This window comes from Bos indicus, chromosome 2 (genome assembly GCF_029378745.1).
Source record: "Bos indicus isolate NIAB-ARS_2022 breed Sahiwal x Tharparkar chromosome 2, NIAB-ARS_B.indTharparkar_mat_pri_1.0, whole genome shotgun sequence".
Classification (NCBI taxonomy): domain Eukaryota; kingdom Metazoa; phylum Chordata; class Mammalia; order Artiodactyla; family Bovidae; genus Bos; species Bos indicus.
In genome coordinates, this window is record NC_091761.1 from 112,025,085 (window position 1) to 112,039,813 (window position 14,729).

Sequence of the window (14,729 nt, forward strand, 5' to 3'; positions counted from 1 at the left end):
ATATACATTGGAAGGACTGATGCTGAAGCTCCAATACTTTGGCCACCTGATGCGAAAAACTGACTCATTGGAAAAGACCCTGATGCTGGGAAAGGTTGAAGGCAGGAAGAGAAGAGGATGACAGAGGCTGAGATGGTTGGTTGGCATCACCGACTCAATGGACATGACTTTGAGCAAACTCCAGGAGTTGGTGATGGACAGGGAAACCTGCCCTGCTGCAGTCCATGGGGTCACAAAGAATTGGATATAACTGAGAGACTGAACTGAACTGAAGTGGGGATTTAAAGCCAAGGCGTAGGGTAGAGGTCAGTGACTAGAAAAGTACCAGGAGGAAACATCAGGGGTACTAAGGGATTCTGCCTAAACTAAGTTGACAAAATTTTTACAAAAGGCAGGCCAGGGTGATCAGACATAACTGGAGGATAGTAAGGTTTATGAATTTGATTAGATATCAAGGATTGTCAGACATTGGGTGGGAGGAGCCTCTCTAAACAGACTTAACTTTATTGCTGAAACTGTGATGCAGGCCTGTCAACAGGGCAGACTGGAGCCTGAGGTGGAAGCCTTGTTGAGAAGAGGGCTTAGAGAAGCCAGACTGAAGTTTGGTCAAGGAGAATCTTTGCCAGATCCTAACACTGGAGATTCTTGAGCTAAGTCGTAGCATGCTTTGGGATGGTTTTGGTCACCACCTCCTGTACATTGTTATGAACCAGTTTTCAGGGAGATGAATGTAAGTGAGATGTGTCCAGGAAGAAAGGAAGGAAGAAGATTGATTACAGTGGAGGCTGACTACAATAACCTGGGAGAGGGGTAGGCTGGCCATCAGGTAGCTCCTATGGAAATAAACTGAAAGAAGACTTGCCACCTGGACAAAAGAGGGTATTTGTGGAAATAGGAACAACTGAAGACATAGCAGTCCAACCTGGGTGACTATGGGGGATGCCATTAACAAGTAGAGAGATCACAGAAAGAGGTGCTCTTTCAATATCTACATGTTTTGTGGGCAGTTCAAAATTTGAGGATTCAGTCTTCTTTTGTGACTTAATATTAAGTTTAAAAAATAAATTAACAGTTTGGTAAGAAAGCAATATTCATTGGAAGGACTGATGCTGAAACTGAAGCTTCAATACTTTGGCCACCTTATGTGAAGAACTGACTCATTGAAAAAGACCCTGATGCTGGGAAAGATCGAAGGCAGGAGGGGAAGGGGACGACAGAAGATGAGATGGTTGGATGGCATTTCCTACACGATGGACATGATTTTAAGCAAACTCCAGGAGATGGTGAAGGACTGGGAAGCCTGATGTGCTGCAGTCCATGAGGAGGCAAAGAGCTGGATCCGACTGAGTGACTGAACAATAAAGAAAGTGATATAATGATATTGCTAAAGAGTGAAAGATAAAGAAAAAAAATGACATAAATCCACTGTTCCCATTTTGACCCATTTCTCCCATCCTCCTCCCCCTTTTGCTGTAAAACAGTTTGTACTTAGATTGTTTTTAAATAAAAATGTTTAAGGAAGGCTTCTGGAGACATGCCAGGTAAATATTTGTCCATAAACAGCTGCTAGATTCATTGTCTTGAACTCTTTAAGACTACGCCTTGATAAGAAGTATTTTCTTTTTAAGAATTTAAGAGTTTTCTTTAAACATGAAACAGCTTGTCTTACTTTAATTAGGACAGAAGGAACAAGAGCAACAGACAAGATGAAGAAACTTCTTCCAGAAATTTCTGGACCCCAAAGCCCATGAAGCTCTGTACACTCAAGAGTGATTAATATCCAGGTAGGAATAAAAAGGTCAAATTACCAGAGATAAAATTGTCAACATCCATTGGATCATTAAAAAAGCAAGAGAATTTCAGAAAAACATCTGCTTCACTGACAACGCTAAAGACTTTGACTGTTTGGATCACAACAAACTTTGGAAAATTCTTAAAGAGATGGGAATACCAGACCACCTGACCTGCCTCCTGAGAAATCTGTATGCAGGTCAAGAAGCAACAGTTAGAACTGGACATGGAACAACGGTCTGGTTCCAAATTGGGAAAGAAGTACATCAAGGCTGTATATTGTCACCCTGCTTATTTAACTTACATGCACAGTACATCATTTGAAATGCCGGGCTGGATGAAACACAAGCTAGAATCAAGATTGCAGGGAGAAATATCAATAACCTCAGATATGCAGATGACACCACCCTAATGCCAGAAGCGAAGAGGAACTAAAGAGCCTCTTGATGAAAGTGAAAGAGGAGAGCAAAAAAATCACTTAAAACTCAACATTCCAGCTCGCGTCAGCACATATGCTAAAACTGGAACGATACAGAGGTTAGCATGGCCCCTGCACAAGGATGATATGCAAATTTGTGAAGCATTCCATATTAAAGAAAAAAAAAACAACAACTCAACATTCAAAAAGCAGATCATGGCATCCTGTCCCATCACTTCATGGCAAACAGATGGGGAAAAAATGAAAACAGTGGCAGATCCTCTTTTTCTTGGCCTCCAAAATCACTGTGAATAGTGACTAAAGCCATTAAATGAAAAGATGCTTGCTCCTTGAAAGAAAAGCTATGACCAGCTAGACAGCATATTAAAAAGCAGAGAAGTTAATTTGCCGACAAAGGTCCATCTAGTCAAAGCTATAGTTTTTCCAGTAGTCATGTATGGATGTGAGAGTTGGACCAGAAAGAAGACTGGATGTTGAAGAATTGATGCTTTTGAACTGTGGTGTTGGAAAAGTCTTGAGAGTCCCTTGGACTGCAAGGAGATTCAACCAGTCAATCCTACAAAAAAATCAACCCTGAATATTCACTGGAGCCACTGATGCTGGAACTGAAGCTCCAATACTTTGGCCACCTGATGCAAAGAACTGACTCTTTGGAAAAGACCCTGATGCTGGGAAAGATTGAAGGCAGGAGAAGGGGACGACAGAGGATGAGACGGTTCGTTGGCAAAGAGCCAGACACGAATGAGCCACTGGACTGAACTGAGGGAAAAACAAAACAAAACAAAACAAAACAACAACAACAACAACAAAAATCCAACGTTTGCGCATGCCCACTAAAACACCCCCACTGGCCCCCACCCACCGGGCGCTGGCTCAGCCCCCGCCTCTCCCGCGTCTCCTGGTTTCCGGGGGAACTGTGTTACCGTGACACTACTCTGGCTCTCCTTTTTCCGCCCTCCATTGCTTTCTCCGGTGCAATGGCGTCCGGCCTGACGAGGTTGCTGCTGCGAGGTCCCCGTTGCCTCCTGGCAACGGCCGGCCTCACTCTCATCCCGCCTGTTCGGGGAGTGAAGAAGGGATTTCGCGCCGCTTTCCGGTTCCAGAAGGAGTTAGAGCGGTGGCGCCTGCTCCGGTGCCCGCCGCCGCCTGTACGCCGGTAGGAGCCACCGGGAAAAGAGGTTAGGGGTGGCGGTCCTGGAGCCGGGGCGCGCTTCCCCGCGGCTTCGGCCGGGTGGCGGGTAGGGATGCTCATCGCTCGTTTGCTCCTGGCCTGACCCTAGTTGTGCGATAGAGACACCCACGGGTCGTGGACGCGTGGCGGAGGTAAAGGGAATACATTTCTGCTGAGGAGTTGGGCTCATGGCTGCCCCCGACGCTCTTGGAACTCCTATTTGGAGTCCTGTAGACTGAAACTTGTGAGAAATAAGGCCAGCTAGAGGGTAACCTCGGAGAAGGCAATGGCACCCCACTCCAGTACTCTTGCCTAGAAAATCCCATGGACGGAGGAGCCTGGTAGGCTGCAGTCCATGGGGTCGCTAGAGTCGGACACGACTGAGCAACTTGACTTTCACTTTTCACTTTCATGCATTGGAGAAGGAAATGGCAACCCACTCCAGTATTCTTGCCTGGAGAATCCCAGGGACGGGAAGCCTGGTGGGCTAAAGCGACGCAGTAGCAGCAGCAGCAGCAGCAGAGGGTAAACTATACCCGGGCTTGGGTGTTTTAGCCCCTTTGTATTGCTGCCTCAGAATTCCTTGGGTACGGACAAGAGGGAGGAAAGCACAAAACAGTATTGCGATATAGGGCAAGAAAAAGTACACAATCACAAGTCCACTATCCAGAGGAAAGGGAAAACAGTTTGGCTTTAGGTTTTTGCCATTATTAATCTTGTTCTGCTAGTGGAAAGTCTGGTAGGAAGACCCTCAGATCTTTATGTAACTCCAGAAAAGATCCCCTTATACGTGAGGTTTTGCATTTTTTTAAATAATGTTTCTTTGACGTGTGTCGTGGTCGTACAAATAGATGCACCTCACTCTTTGATGGCTCCGTTTGATGGGTGTTTGAGTTACTGTTGCTCTTACAACCGATGTAACACCGAATAGCTTTGAAGTTACTGCTCCTTTGGAAATTTAGTATGAAAATTGATAGCTATTTTAATATTGCCCTCCCCCCAAAAAAGCCGATCTAGTTTATACACCTGGTAGGAATATATATGTTCATAGTTCTATATTTTTTCAACACAGAATATTAAGTTGTTTCCTAAAAACAATAGTAAAATAGTGTTCCTTCTTAATCTACATTTGGTTATAGTGAGGTTAGTCATTTCAGGCTTTAATAGTTGTTAGAAACTTTATATATTATATAGATTATATATATCTTAATGACTTACAACCCAGATCTTTTTGCAGCCCCTTTTTACTTGAGAGTTTTATTTTTGGTTTATTGTCTTTAGTTTTTAAAAGACCTTTTAGTCGTTCTTGAGAATGATTGTGAAGTTTTAACCTACTTACAATATTGATAACTAGATTTTGTTGCTAATTTTCACTGAATGCTTCCAAATCTTAAAATAATGAAATACAAGATAACTATAATATACTTAGTGTTTATGACTTGAACATATGACATTATAATTTGTGTTTCATGTGTAAGTATAAAGCACAGTTCCGTGGTTATAACAGTAGAACCTAAAAGTGAGGCTAAGGTCTTAGTCGCTGTTGATGAACTGCTTTGATGTGGCAGTTGACTCAGAGGGACAATTAATCCAGCAGAGGACCACAAGTAATCAGCTGACGTAAGTAATTTTTAGAAAATCAGATTCTGGAATTAAAATGAAGCTCAATCTTCATTTTAAAATTTTCTATAATTTTCTAAAATTTTATATAATTAAATAAAATTGCATCACAACGAGAAATGTTTGCATCACAGCAACATCTTGTTCTCTTTATTATCTCTTACTGTCTTCTGTTTTACATTTTCAGTTCGGAGAAGCCCAACTGGGATTACCATGCTGAAATACAAGCATTTGGCCCTCGGTTACAGGAAACTTTTTCATTAGATCTTCTCAAAACTGCATTTGTTAATAGCTGCTATATTAAAAGCGAGGAGGCCAAACGCCAAAAACTTGGTATAGAGAAGGAAGCTGTTCTTCTGAACCTCAAAGATAATCAAGAACTATCTGAACAAGGGACATCTTTTTCACAGACATGCCTCACGCAATTTTTTGAGGACGCGTTCCCAGACTTGCCCACTGAAGGCGTTAAAAGTCTGGTTGACTATCTCACCGGTGAGGAAGTTGTGTGTCACGTGGCTAGGAACTTGGCAGTGGAGCAGTTGACGTTGAGTGCGGACTTCCCTGTCCCCCCAGCTGTGTTACGGCAGACTTTCTTTGCAGTGATTGGAGCCCTGCTACACAGCAGTGGACCCGAGAGGACTTCACTCTTCATCAGGGTAGGTGATTGTTAGTTGCACATGCTGGAACATGCTTGAGGTAGAAAGAAACATTTCTTTTTGTACTTTACTTCTTTGTGCTATGACCTTGGCAGGTTACATGTGAATTATTCTCCTCATCCAAACTGAGAAAGACCTAAAGCTTTTTATCAGTTCAGCTCAGTCACTCAGTTGTGTCTGACTCTTTGCGACTCCATGGACTGCAGCACGCCCGGCCTCCCTATCCATCACCAACTTCTGGAGTTGATTCAAACTCATGTCCATTGAGATGGTGATGCCATCCAGCCATCTCATCCTCTGTCATCCCCTTCTCCTCCTGCCTTCAATCTTTCCCAGCATCAGGGTCTTTTCCAAGAAGTCAGTTCTTGGTATCAGGTTTCAGCATTCAGTCCTTCCAATGAATATTCAGGATTGATTTCCTTTAGGATGCACTGGTTGGATCTCCTTGCAGTCCAAGGGACTCTCAAGAGTCTTCTCCAACACCACAGTTCAAAAGCGTCAATTCTTCGGTGCTGAGCTTTCTTTAGTCCAACTTTAACATTCATACATGACTACTGGAAAAACCATAGCTTTGACTAGATGGACCTTTGTTGGCAAAGTAATGTCTCTGCTTTTTAATATGCTGTCTAGGTTGGTCATAACTTTTCTTCCAGGAACAAGCATCTTTTAATTTCATGGCTGCAGTCACCATCTGCAGTGATTTTGGAGCCCCCCAAAAATAGTCCATCACTGTTCCCACTGTCTCCCCATCTGTTTGCCATGAAGTGATGGGACCAGATGCCATAATCCTAGTTTTCTGAATGTTGAGCCTCAGGCCAACTTTTTCACTCTCCTCTTCCACTTTCATCAAGAGGCTCTTTAGTTCCTCTTCGCTTTCTGGCATTAGGGTGGTGTCATCTGCATATCTGAGGTTATTGATGTTTCTCCCTGCAATCTTGATTCTAGCTTGTGCTTCATCCAGCCCGGCATTTCACATGATGTACTCTGCATGTAAAATAAGCATGTAAATAAGTAGGGTGACAATATACAGTCTTGATGTACTCCTTTTCCTATTTGGAACCAGTCTGTTGTTCTATGTCCAGTTCTAATTGTTGCTTCCTGACCTGCATACAGATTTCTCAGGAGGCAGGTCAGGTGGTCTAGTATTCCCATCTCCTTAAGAATTTTCCAGAGTTTGTTGTGATCCACACAATCAAAGGCTTTGGCATAGTCAATAAAGCAGAAGTAGATGTTTTTCTGGAATTCTCTTGCCTTTTCAATGATCCAACAGATGTTGGCAATTTGATCTCTGGTTCCTCTGCCTTTTCTAAAAAAAGCTTTTTATGATAGTATCTTAATTATTTTTATGATAGTATCTTAATTATTCTTGAATAATTAGAGGTGAATTAAATATTAAATTTAGTGTTTACGTCATGGCAGGACTGCAAGCCATGTTTTTAGCTTTACATCCTAAGGGACAAGGGTAGTGCCTGCACAGTAGAGGCTCAGGAGTTTAGTGAGTGAATGAGTCCAAAGCACACCGCTGGAGGGCCTAGTGTGGTTTGGCAGCTCCTTGCTTAAGTACCAGCTGCTATTCTGCTTTTCTGAGTCATACAGTCTTGGATTTCTGAGTCCCTATTATGGGCTTTGCTGGTGGCTCAGACGGTAAAGAATCCCCCTGCAATGCAGGAGACCTAGGTTCAATCCCTGGATCAGCATGGCTACCCACTCCAGTATTCTTGGCTGGAAAATCCCATGGACAGAGGAGCCTGGCGGGATACAGTCCATGGGGTTGCAAAGAGTCAGACACAACTGAGTGAGTAACACTTTCATTATATACACCAAATTCCTTGTTAGCCAGTAGCTTGCCTAATTAAAATACTTGAGTAATTGGTATGATTTAACTCCACTGTCCTTTTAGAAGTTGTCAATTGGGAGAAGTTTTATTCTTTGCTTTTGGATGAAAACATGAGTTTTGGTCTTTCTTACATAATGGATAGTCCAGGCAATCACTTCAAGTCACAAAAAAGAGTCTTGACTCAGGCCTTTGAAATTAGTTGTTTTAAACCAGTTTCCCTTACTGTTGGAATCTATGTATTTAGTTTTGACACTAAGTTGATCTGATCATTTTGATCAAGAAGGATACTTGCATTAACCAGCACTCAGACTTCATTCAGAGTTAAGGTCTCCCTTCCAACTTTCCAGCCAGGACTTACCTGTCTGTCTGTCTTACGGAAGCAGGTTTTTAACTGACACCTCTGGAGATGGAGCTGAGGGAAATAGAAGGAAGGGAAGGCAGAAGGTGTTTACTTGACTTGATGGCTGAAAGCTGGTTTAGTGCTTTCTGAGTCTGCTCACTGTTTAAACAGACACTAGTGAGCATTTTGTTCCCAGCTGGAACCTTACAACCATGTACCTTCATGTGGGCATTGGCTGTCAGCTTCTAGTTTTCTGGATAGGGTTCCTTTCAAAATGACATCCCTGCTATGAATCCCACCTCAGGTCTTAAGGATTTTTGTACCCCTGACATCAGGTGCAGACTTCGGCCCCATTACTGCAGGTAACTTCTGCCAGACTGTCGCCTTAAGCGGGAGTGTTTGTTGACTGCCAGTTGACTGAACATCCATTGCCTCATTCGGAGGCCAGGGGACCCTTTAAAGCCCTCTAGGAGAAGGCAATGGCACCCAACTCCAGTACTCTTGCCTGGAAAATCCCATGGATGGAGGAGCCTGGTAGGCTACAGTCCATGGGGTCGCTAAAAGTCGGACACGACTGAGTGACTTCACTTTCACTTTTCACTTTCCTGCATTGGAGAAGGAAATGGCAACCCACTCCAGTGTTCCTGCCTGGAGAATCCCAGGGATGGGGGAGCTTGGTGGGCTGCCGTCTATGGGGTCACACAGAGTTGGACACGACTGAAGCAACTTAGCAGCAGCAGCAGCAGCAGGCCTGAGGTGAAAAGGAAAGCCTCGCTTGCCCCCTCTTTCCCCTGCAATTAAACATTTTTTTATAAAGAAATTCTAACAAAATCCTCCCTTGATTTCCATTCTCTCCCAATCACTATAGCTTATGTAGAGTCTTAGAACTATCTAAACAATTTTTGGTCACCATTTTGAAATTTTCACAGGGTAGTCATGAGACCATTTTGGAAATACTTGTTTACCATATTTTAGTGCCTCTGTTGACAGTTCCAATTATAGATCCTCAGGTCTCCCGCATTATAGACAGACGCTTTACTGTCTGAGCCACCAGGGAAGTCTATAGATCCTCAAAGAGATAGATAATTCAAATATCTTACTTCTCAGTCAAGAGCTGTGACATCTCCCATAGTAGAACTTACTGTGTTAGTGGTATAGTGTGAGGACAGCCACTCTCCATAGTGGAACTGACTGGTTTGAATGGTCTTATTTCATTCATTTGCTCACCTAATATTTATTGTTTCCTGTGTGCCAGGCACTGTGCCAAGCACTGGAACCAGAGTTTAATAGGATTCAGTCTTTGCTCACAGCTCATAGGCAGAGAGAGTAGAATGTGGACAGTGCCCTCAGGTATTATAAAGTGTAGAGGGAACTCAGGGGAGGCAACTACTATTTCCAGCAGGGTTAGGGAAGTTTTAGAGAAGTGACATTTGCCCCAAGAAGGTCATTCCAGGAAGAAACCTTGAGGAGCATATTCCCTTTGCTGTACAACATACGCTTGTACTTTATTTATTTTATATTGAGTTGCCCAAAAAGTTTCTTTAGGTTATTCTGTCACATCTTATGGAAAAACCCAAATGGACTTTTTTGGTCAACCGAATACATACTAGCTCATACCTTTTAATCGCATTAAATTTTAAAGTTTCTGTTAGAAGTGAACTTTAAATTATGGTCCTTATTTTCCTTATACTAATTTAAATGTATAAATTATGTTTTTATATGCAGGACTTCTTAATTACTCAAATGACAGGAAAAGAACTCTTTGAGATTTGGAAGATAATAAATCCCATGGGGCTACTGGTACAAGAACTGAAGAAAAGGAATATTTCAGTTCCTGAATCTAGACTCACTAGGCAATCTGGAAGCACCACAGCTTTGCCTGTGTATTTTGTTGGCTTATACTGGTTAGTAACATTTTAATCTTTATAATATTGATCAGAAGTCTTAAAAACTGACTTTTCACAGTTCTTTAATAAACCTCGAATTGCATTAAAGGATTTTTTGAAAACCTCATTCCCTTTGTGATCTAGTCACTAACTACTTCCTTTCCTGCTGGTCATCCTTAGGGGAAGGTAGGTAATCTGTGGTTTGCTAATTGTAGCTTTTGTTAACCAACCATTTACGATGGAAATCTCATAGAGTATCCTGCTAATCTAAACATTTCTTTAAAAAAAATTTGACTTGTAATAGAGATTTAACCCCAGTCCACACTTGTAACAGCTTAAATTGAGCCTAGAACTGAAAAAGAAATTGAACGTTGCCCATCAAAATAAGTCAGCCCATGCTGAGAACTTTTAGGTTTCTTAGTAACAGTCGACCTGCCTCAGGTTGATTTCAGGTGGATAGAAGTGTTAAGTGTAAACTATGAATATATTTACGATGACTTTTAAAATTTAGGTAAATATTTTTCTGATTTTATATGATGTAGGACTTCATAGGTATAAAAACAGTGGAAGACATTGCAAAGGAGAAAATTGATGGTGGTGTAAGATGTTGCATCTTTAATTTTAATTGAAGTGCAAAGCAAAATGAGATGCTCTTGCTTATCAGATTGGCAAGCTTTAAACGCATCCTTCATCAGCAGTTCATACACTGCTGGTAGAAAGAAAAGAAAAGGCACGATATTTCTGATAGTTTTGGTGAATATTGCTGCGAAAATTAGACCAGGGAAAACTGATCTGTGTGCTTTGTTTTATGATGCACCGTGTAATTTCAGGCTATTGTTGGGTTTTTTTCCTAGTGATAAAAAGCTGATTGCAGAAGGCCCTGGGGAGACGGTACTGGTTGCAGAAGAAGAAGCTGCTCGAGTGGCACTTAGGAAACTCTACGGGTTCACTGAGAATCGCCAGCCCTGGGACTACTCTAGGCCCAAAGAGCCTGTGAGAGCAGAGAAGACCATTGCCGCCAGCTAGCCAGCCAGAGATGTGCAGCCTGAAACTTGTGAGCAAAACAGCGAGACTAACAAACGTCAAAAGATGATCCAAGCTGGACGTTTTTTAAATTGTAAAGAAATATGTCTTATTCCTCATACTGAGTTCCTAAGATTGAACAAATGTTTATCAGGTCACTTCTTTTATTTTCTTTTTAGTCATTTTTGTTCTGTCAAAAATCTTTTGATCTTTTGGTATTTTCCTGATAAATTTTAACTCAAATTCTTCATCTTATTATTGTATTTAAATTGTACAGTTAGGTGTATTTTATTCCCTTCTGACTTTGAAGTATCATAATTTGTATGTTTTACATGAAGTTTGCTGTAATGCCAATTAAAAAAAGTTATTCTTCATGTATTTCCTTGTAGCTTAATTTGATTTACCCAGATTAGTGAACCCTGCCTCTCTAATACAGTTTTAGCTAAAATAGTTATAACTCTTAACTTTTAGAAATGTAAGGTGCTGATTATAACAATTAGGCATTTACGATAACTTAGGTGGCGACTACTGAGCCTGTGTTCTTAGAGCCTGTGGTCCATGGTGAGAGAAGCCTCGGTTTAAAATTCTGTATGCAAGTTAATTTCATAGCTATTTAATTTCTATAAAATGAATGGCAGGGATGTACATTTTATGCTTTCAAAATAAAACATGAAAATCAAAAGCAGATTAAAATGTTGAAGCTAATGGAAAAATAAAGTATGTATTTATCAATTTAGTATTCCATAATCATGGTGACCATGTCCCAAGCACAGCTCTTAAATATTTCTACACAGTTAATTCAGTAGAAGACACATCTTAAGAGTGTGTGTTTCTGATTCTTTAATCTTTTGTATTTAATTCAGTAATCTTCCTACTGCAAATTCCCTTTATTTCTTTTAAACTTTTTGGCAACAGTAATAATTTTCAGTTTTAGTCTGCCAGCAGTCACTCCCCAGAAGTTAACAAGAAAAGTGGGAGTTGAGAATAGAAAAGAGGTAAAATGTTTAAATTGGTAACACTTTTTGCCATGAAATCTTTTTGTAAAGGAAGATGAAGAATCTTTGAAACTCCTAACCAGTCTCAGGCAAGCAGTTTCAAAGCGGACTTAATATCATCTAGGAGGACTTACTGGAGAAGGAAACGGCAAGCCACTGCAGTATTCTTGCCTGGAAAATCCCATGGATGGAGGAGCCCAGTGGACTTTAGGGGTCGCAAAGGGTTGGATGCAACTTGGCGACTAAACAAGGTGAAAAAAGAAGACTTATAGCTATGACAGCTAACACAGAGACTGCTTTCGAAGGGGAGTTTGAGAATTACCTAGTTGGCTGGATTGGTTAGGTTAAGTGTAAACTCTTTCATCTTTCTTTTGAGAGTAATTCCAACTCCTCTAATAATTCAGCACAGGGATAGAGGACCAAACCCAATAGTGAAATGGTACCCTTAAACGTATCATCCACAAGTAAATACATCAAGTATCTCATTGACAACATAGGAGAAAAGAGATACTATATAAAAAGTTTCTGGGAAGCAAAAGATGGTATGTGTCCTCCAACCACTTCTCATCCAGCATGTGCTAGACCAATGTTCTAGTTTTATTTAGTTGAATATTTTTTCCCAAAAGTCTTTGGAGAACTTAGTTGTAAACTGAGTAATCCTTTTTTTTTTTTTCTGAGTAATCCTTTCCTTCTCTGTAAATTCTATGGATATATTTCTCCTGCTCAGGGCAGTTTGCAGGACCGTAATCTACAAGTTTGGAGGGGAATTATCTTCACCCTTAGGTTTTTCAATCTGCTAATCCTTGAATGCTTTTAGGGTTACACGTGCAACAAGTCTAGGTCTCTAGTTCATAAAAACTACTTTGTAGTGTGGCGTTGGAGAAGGCAATGGCAACCCACTCCAGTGTTCTTGCCTGGAGAATCCCAGGGACGGAGAGCCTGGTGGGCTGCTGTCTATGGGGTCGCACAGAGTCGGACACGACTGAAGTGACTTAGCAGCAGCAGCAGCAGTGTGGCGTTAGTTGCTCAGTCGTGTCCGACTCTGCGACCCTGTGGACTGTAGCCTGCCAGGCCCCTCTGTCTATGGAATTCTCCAGGCAAGAATACTGGGAGTGGGTAGCCAATCGTTCTTCGGGATCTTCCGACCCAGGGATTGAACCTGGGTCTCCTTCTTTGCAGGCAGATTCTTTACCATCTGAAACACCAGAGAAGCCGGTACCTTTAAAAAGCACCAATCAAAATACCATGAACTAGAATGTAGAAGACAATTAATACACTCTCGCCCTTCCATGTGAAATAGCTTGACACTTGGGACCAACTTGAACGACTACTTAATTTGCTATATGAGAGTAAGTATTACAGAAGTTAGATGTGTGAGCAAGAGGACCATGTGGGTATGAGGGTGTTGCCAAAGGACTGTACCCAAGAGCACTCAGTGACCATTCCAGGACCCCTTTTTGACTGATGTTTAGTCCATGTTGAGAAGACAGTCGTTATAACCGTGGGAAGTTGGTGGCATATGAAAGCACTGACTAAACCTTGGTACTGGAGAAGAAAGATGTTGAAGTCATTTACTTTGAAATTCAGACACTCCCATCCTCCAGTTTCCTCAGCCCCAAAAAAGTTCCTTATCCAAAAGTGTAATATTGATGTCTATAGACTCAGTTATCTAAGCCTTATTTTTTTTTACTATAGTTCATATGTTATATACATATATAAAATAGGGCATATTATTCTCAAAAGTATCATGTGGTTTTAAGGAAGTGAAATATTAGTAAAAACTATCTCTGCAACTATACATTATAGTAAGTGAAGTAGGTCAGAAAAAAATACCATATGGTATCACTTATATGTGGAATCCAAAATATGGCACAAATGAATGTAATTATGAAACAAAAACAAACTCACAGATAAAGAGAACAAACTTGTGGTTGCCAGTGGGGATGGGAGAGGAATAGACTGGAACTTCTATATTACATATTGAATCGATAAACAAGGTCCTACTGTTGGGAACTGTACTCAGTATTCTGGGATAAACCAAAACGGAAAAGAATATTAAAGGAATGTATGTATGTGGATAACTGAGTCACTTTGCTGTACAACAGAAATTAACACAACATTGTAAATCAACTACACTTTAATTTTAAAAAAGGCAAAAAAACTCCCCCCAAACTTTTATCCTAGTTAGGAATGAAACAAACGAGACTATTTTTTAGTGCTCAGCATTTTAGGGATTTTGGCCACAAGATGGTGTTCTAACCCTACTTCTCAGTGAAGTATTAGTAGCATGCAAAGTAACATTAGGGGGAACACTTTTCTCCCCAAACAGGAAAGACTTATTACATAGAATTATAGTGAAATATGACTTTTCTAGACCTCTTACAGCTCTCTTCTGCAAGCTCGCCTTTTCTGAGCAATTTACTTCTGATGAAAGAGCCAATGTTTGGAGCTCTTTTTATCTTTACTAGAAAAGTGAAAATTTAAGGGTTGTCATAGATAATATGTTCAAAAGACCTTTTTTTTCTTCTTTTTTTGGCCCCTTCTTGTTATTCTTTCCTCCTCATTTTTATGATGGAAGAAAATGCACTGCAGAAGCAAGGGACACTGTCCGTCTTGACACCAGATGTTGCCATCCTTCTCGTGGGGGTAGGGAAGGGTGGGGTCCAGCTCACAGCTTTCCCCAGCTGCAGGCAGCCCCTTGAGGATGCCCAGCAGGCAGCATGCTGCACACCTCTGCATCTTCAGGCCCACCTTTTTTCTTCCCTTCAGCAGATCCCTGAGTCGTCTCCATTGGTGAAGCCCTCCAGCATGGTCGCTAGATTCTAGAACCATGGTTCACAACTTCTGTTGCTTCTCAGAGCATTCGAAAGCCACAGTTCTTTCTGGGATACCAAGGCTGATTGCTAGACTGAATTGAATCTTGCAAACTGAGGACAATTTTTCCAAGAAAAAAAATGCATGCAGTCAAAAA

General features: G+C 41.3%; 1 protein-coding gene and 1 pseudogene across 1 annotated transcript; both read left to right on the plus strand.

Annotated features, from left to right (window-relative positions):
• The first annotated feature begins 2,291 nt into the window (after positions 1-2,291).
• Positions 2,292-2,386, plus strand: LOC139179042 (U6 spliceosomal RNA; annotated as a pseudogene).
• A 790-nt stretch (positions 2,387-3,176) lies between these two features.
• MRPL44 (mitochondrial ribosomal protein L44) lies at positions 3,177-11,141 on the plus strand. Its single transcript, XM_019977700.2, has 4 exons — positions 3,177-3,386; positions 5,209-5,677; positions 9,580-9,758; positions 10,595-11,141. The coding sequence occupies exons 1-4, from the start codon at positions 3,208-3,210 to the stop codon at positions 10,764-10,766; spliced, it is 999 nt and encodes a 332-aa protein (XP_019833259.2). The 5' UTR covers positions 3,177-3,207; the 3' UTR covers positions 10,767-11,141.
• Positions 11,142-14,729: the final 3,588 nt, after the last annotated feature.

Bases quoted from the DNA above. Each gene is read 5' to 3' on its own strand.
- MRPL44 (XM_019977700.2), top strand. From the start codon at position 3,208: ATGGCGTCCGGCCTGACGAGGTTGCTGCTGCGAGGTCCCCGTTGCCTC. The intron at 5,678-9,579 runs GTAGGTGATTGT...TTTTATATGCAG, and splicing joins GGACTTCACTCTTCATCAGG to GACTTCTTAATTACTCAAAT. The intron at 9,759-10,594 runs GTTAGTAACATT...TTTTTTTCCTAG, and splicing joins TATTTTGTTGGCTTATACTG to TGATAAAAAGCTGATTGCAG.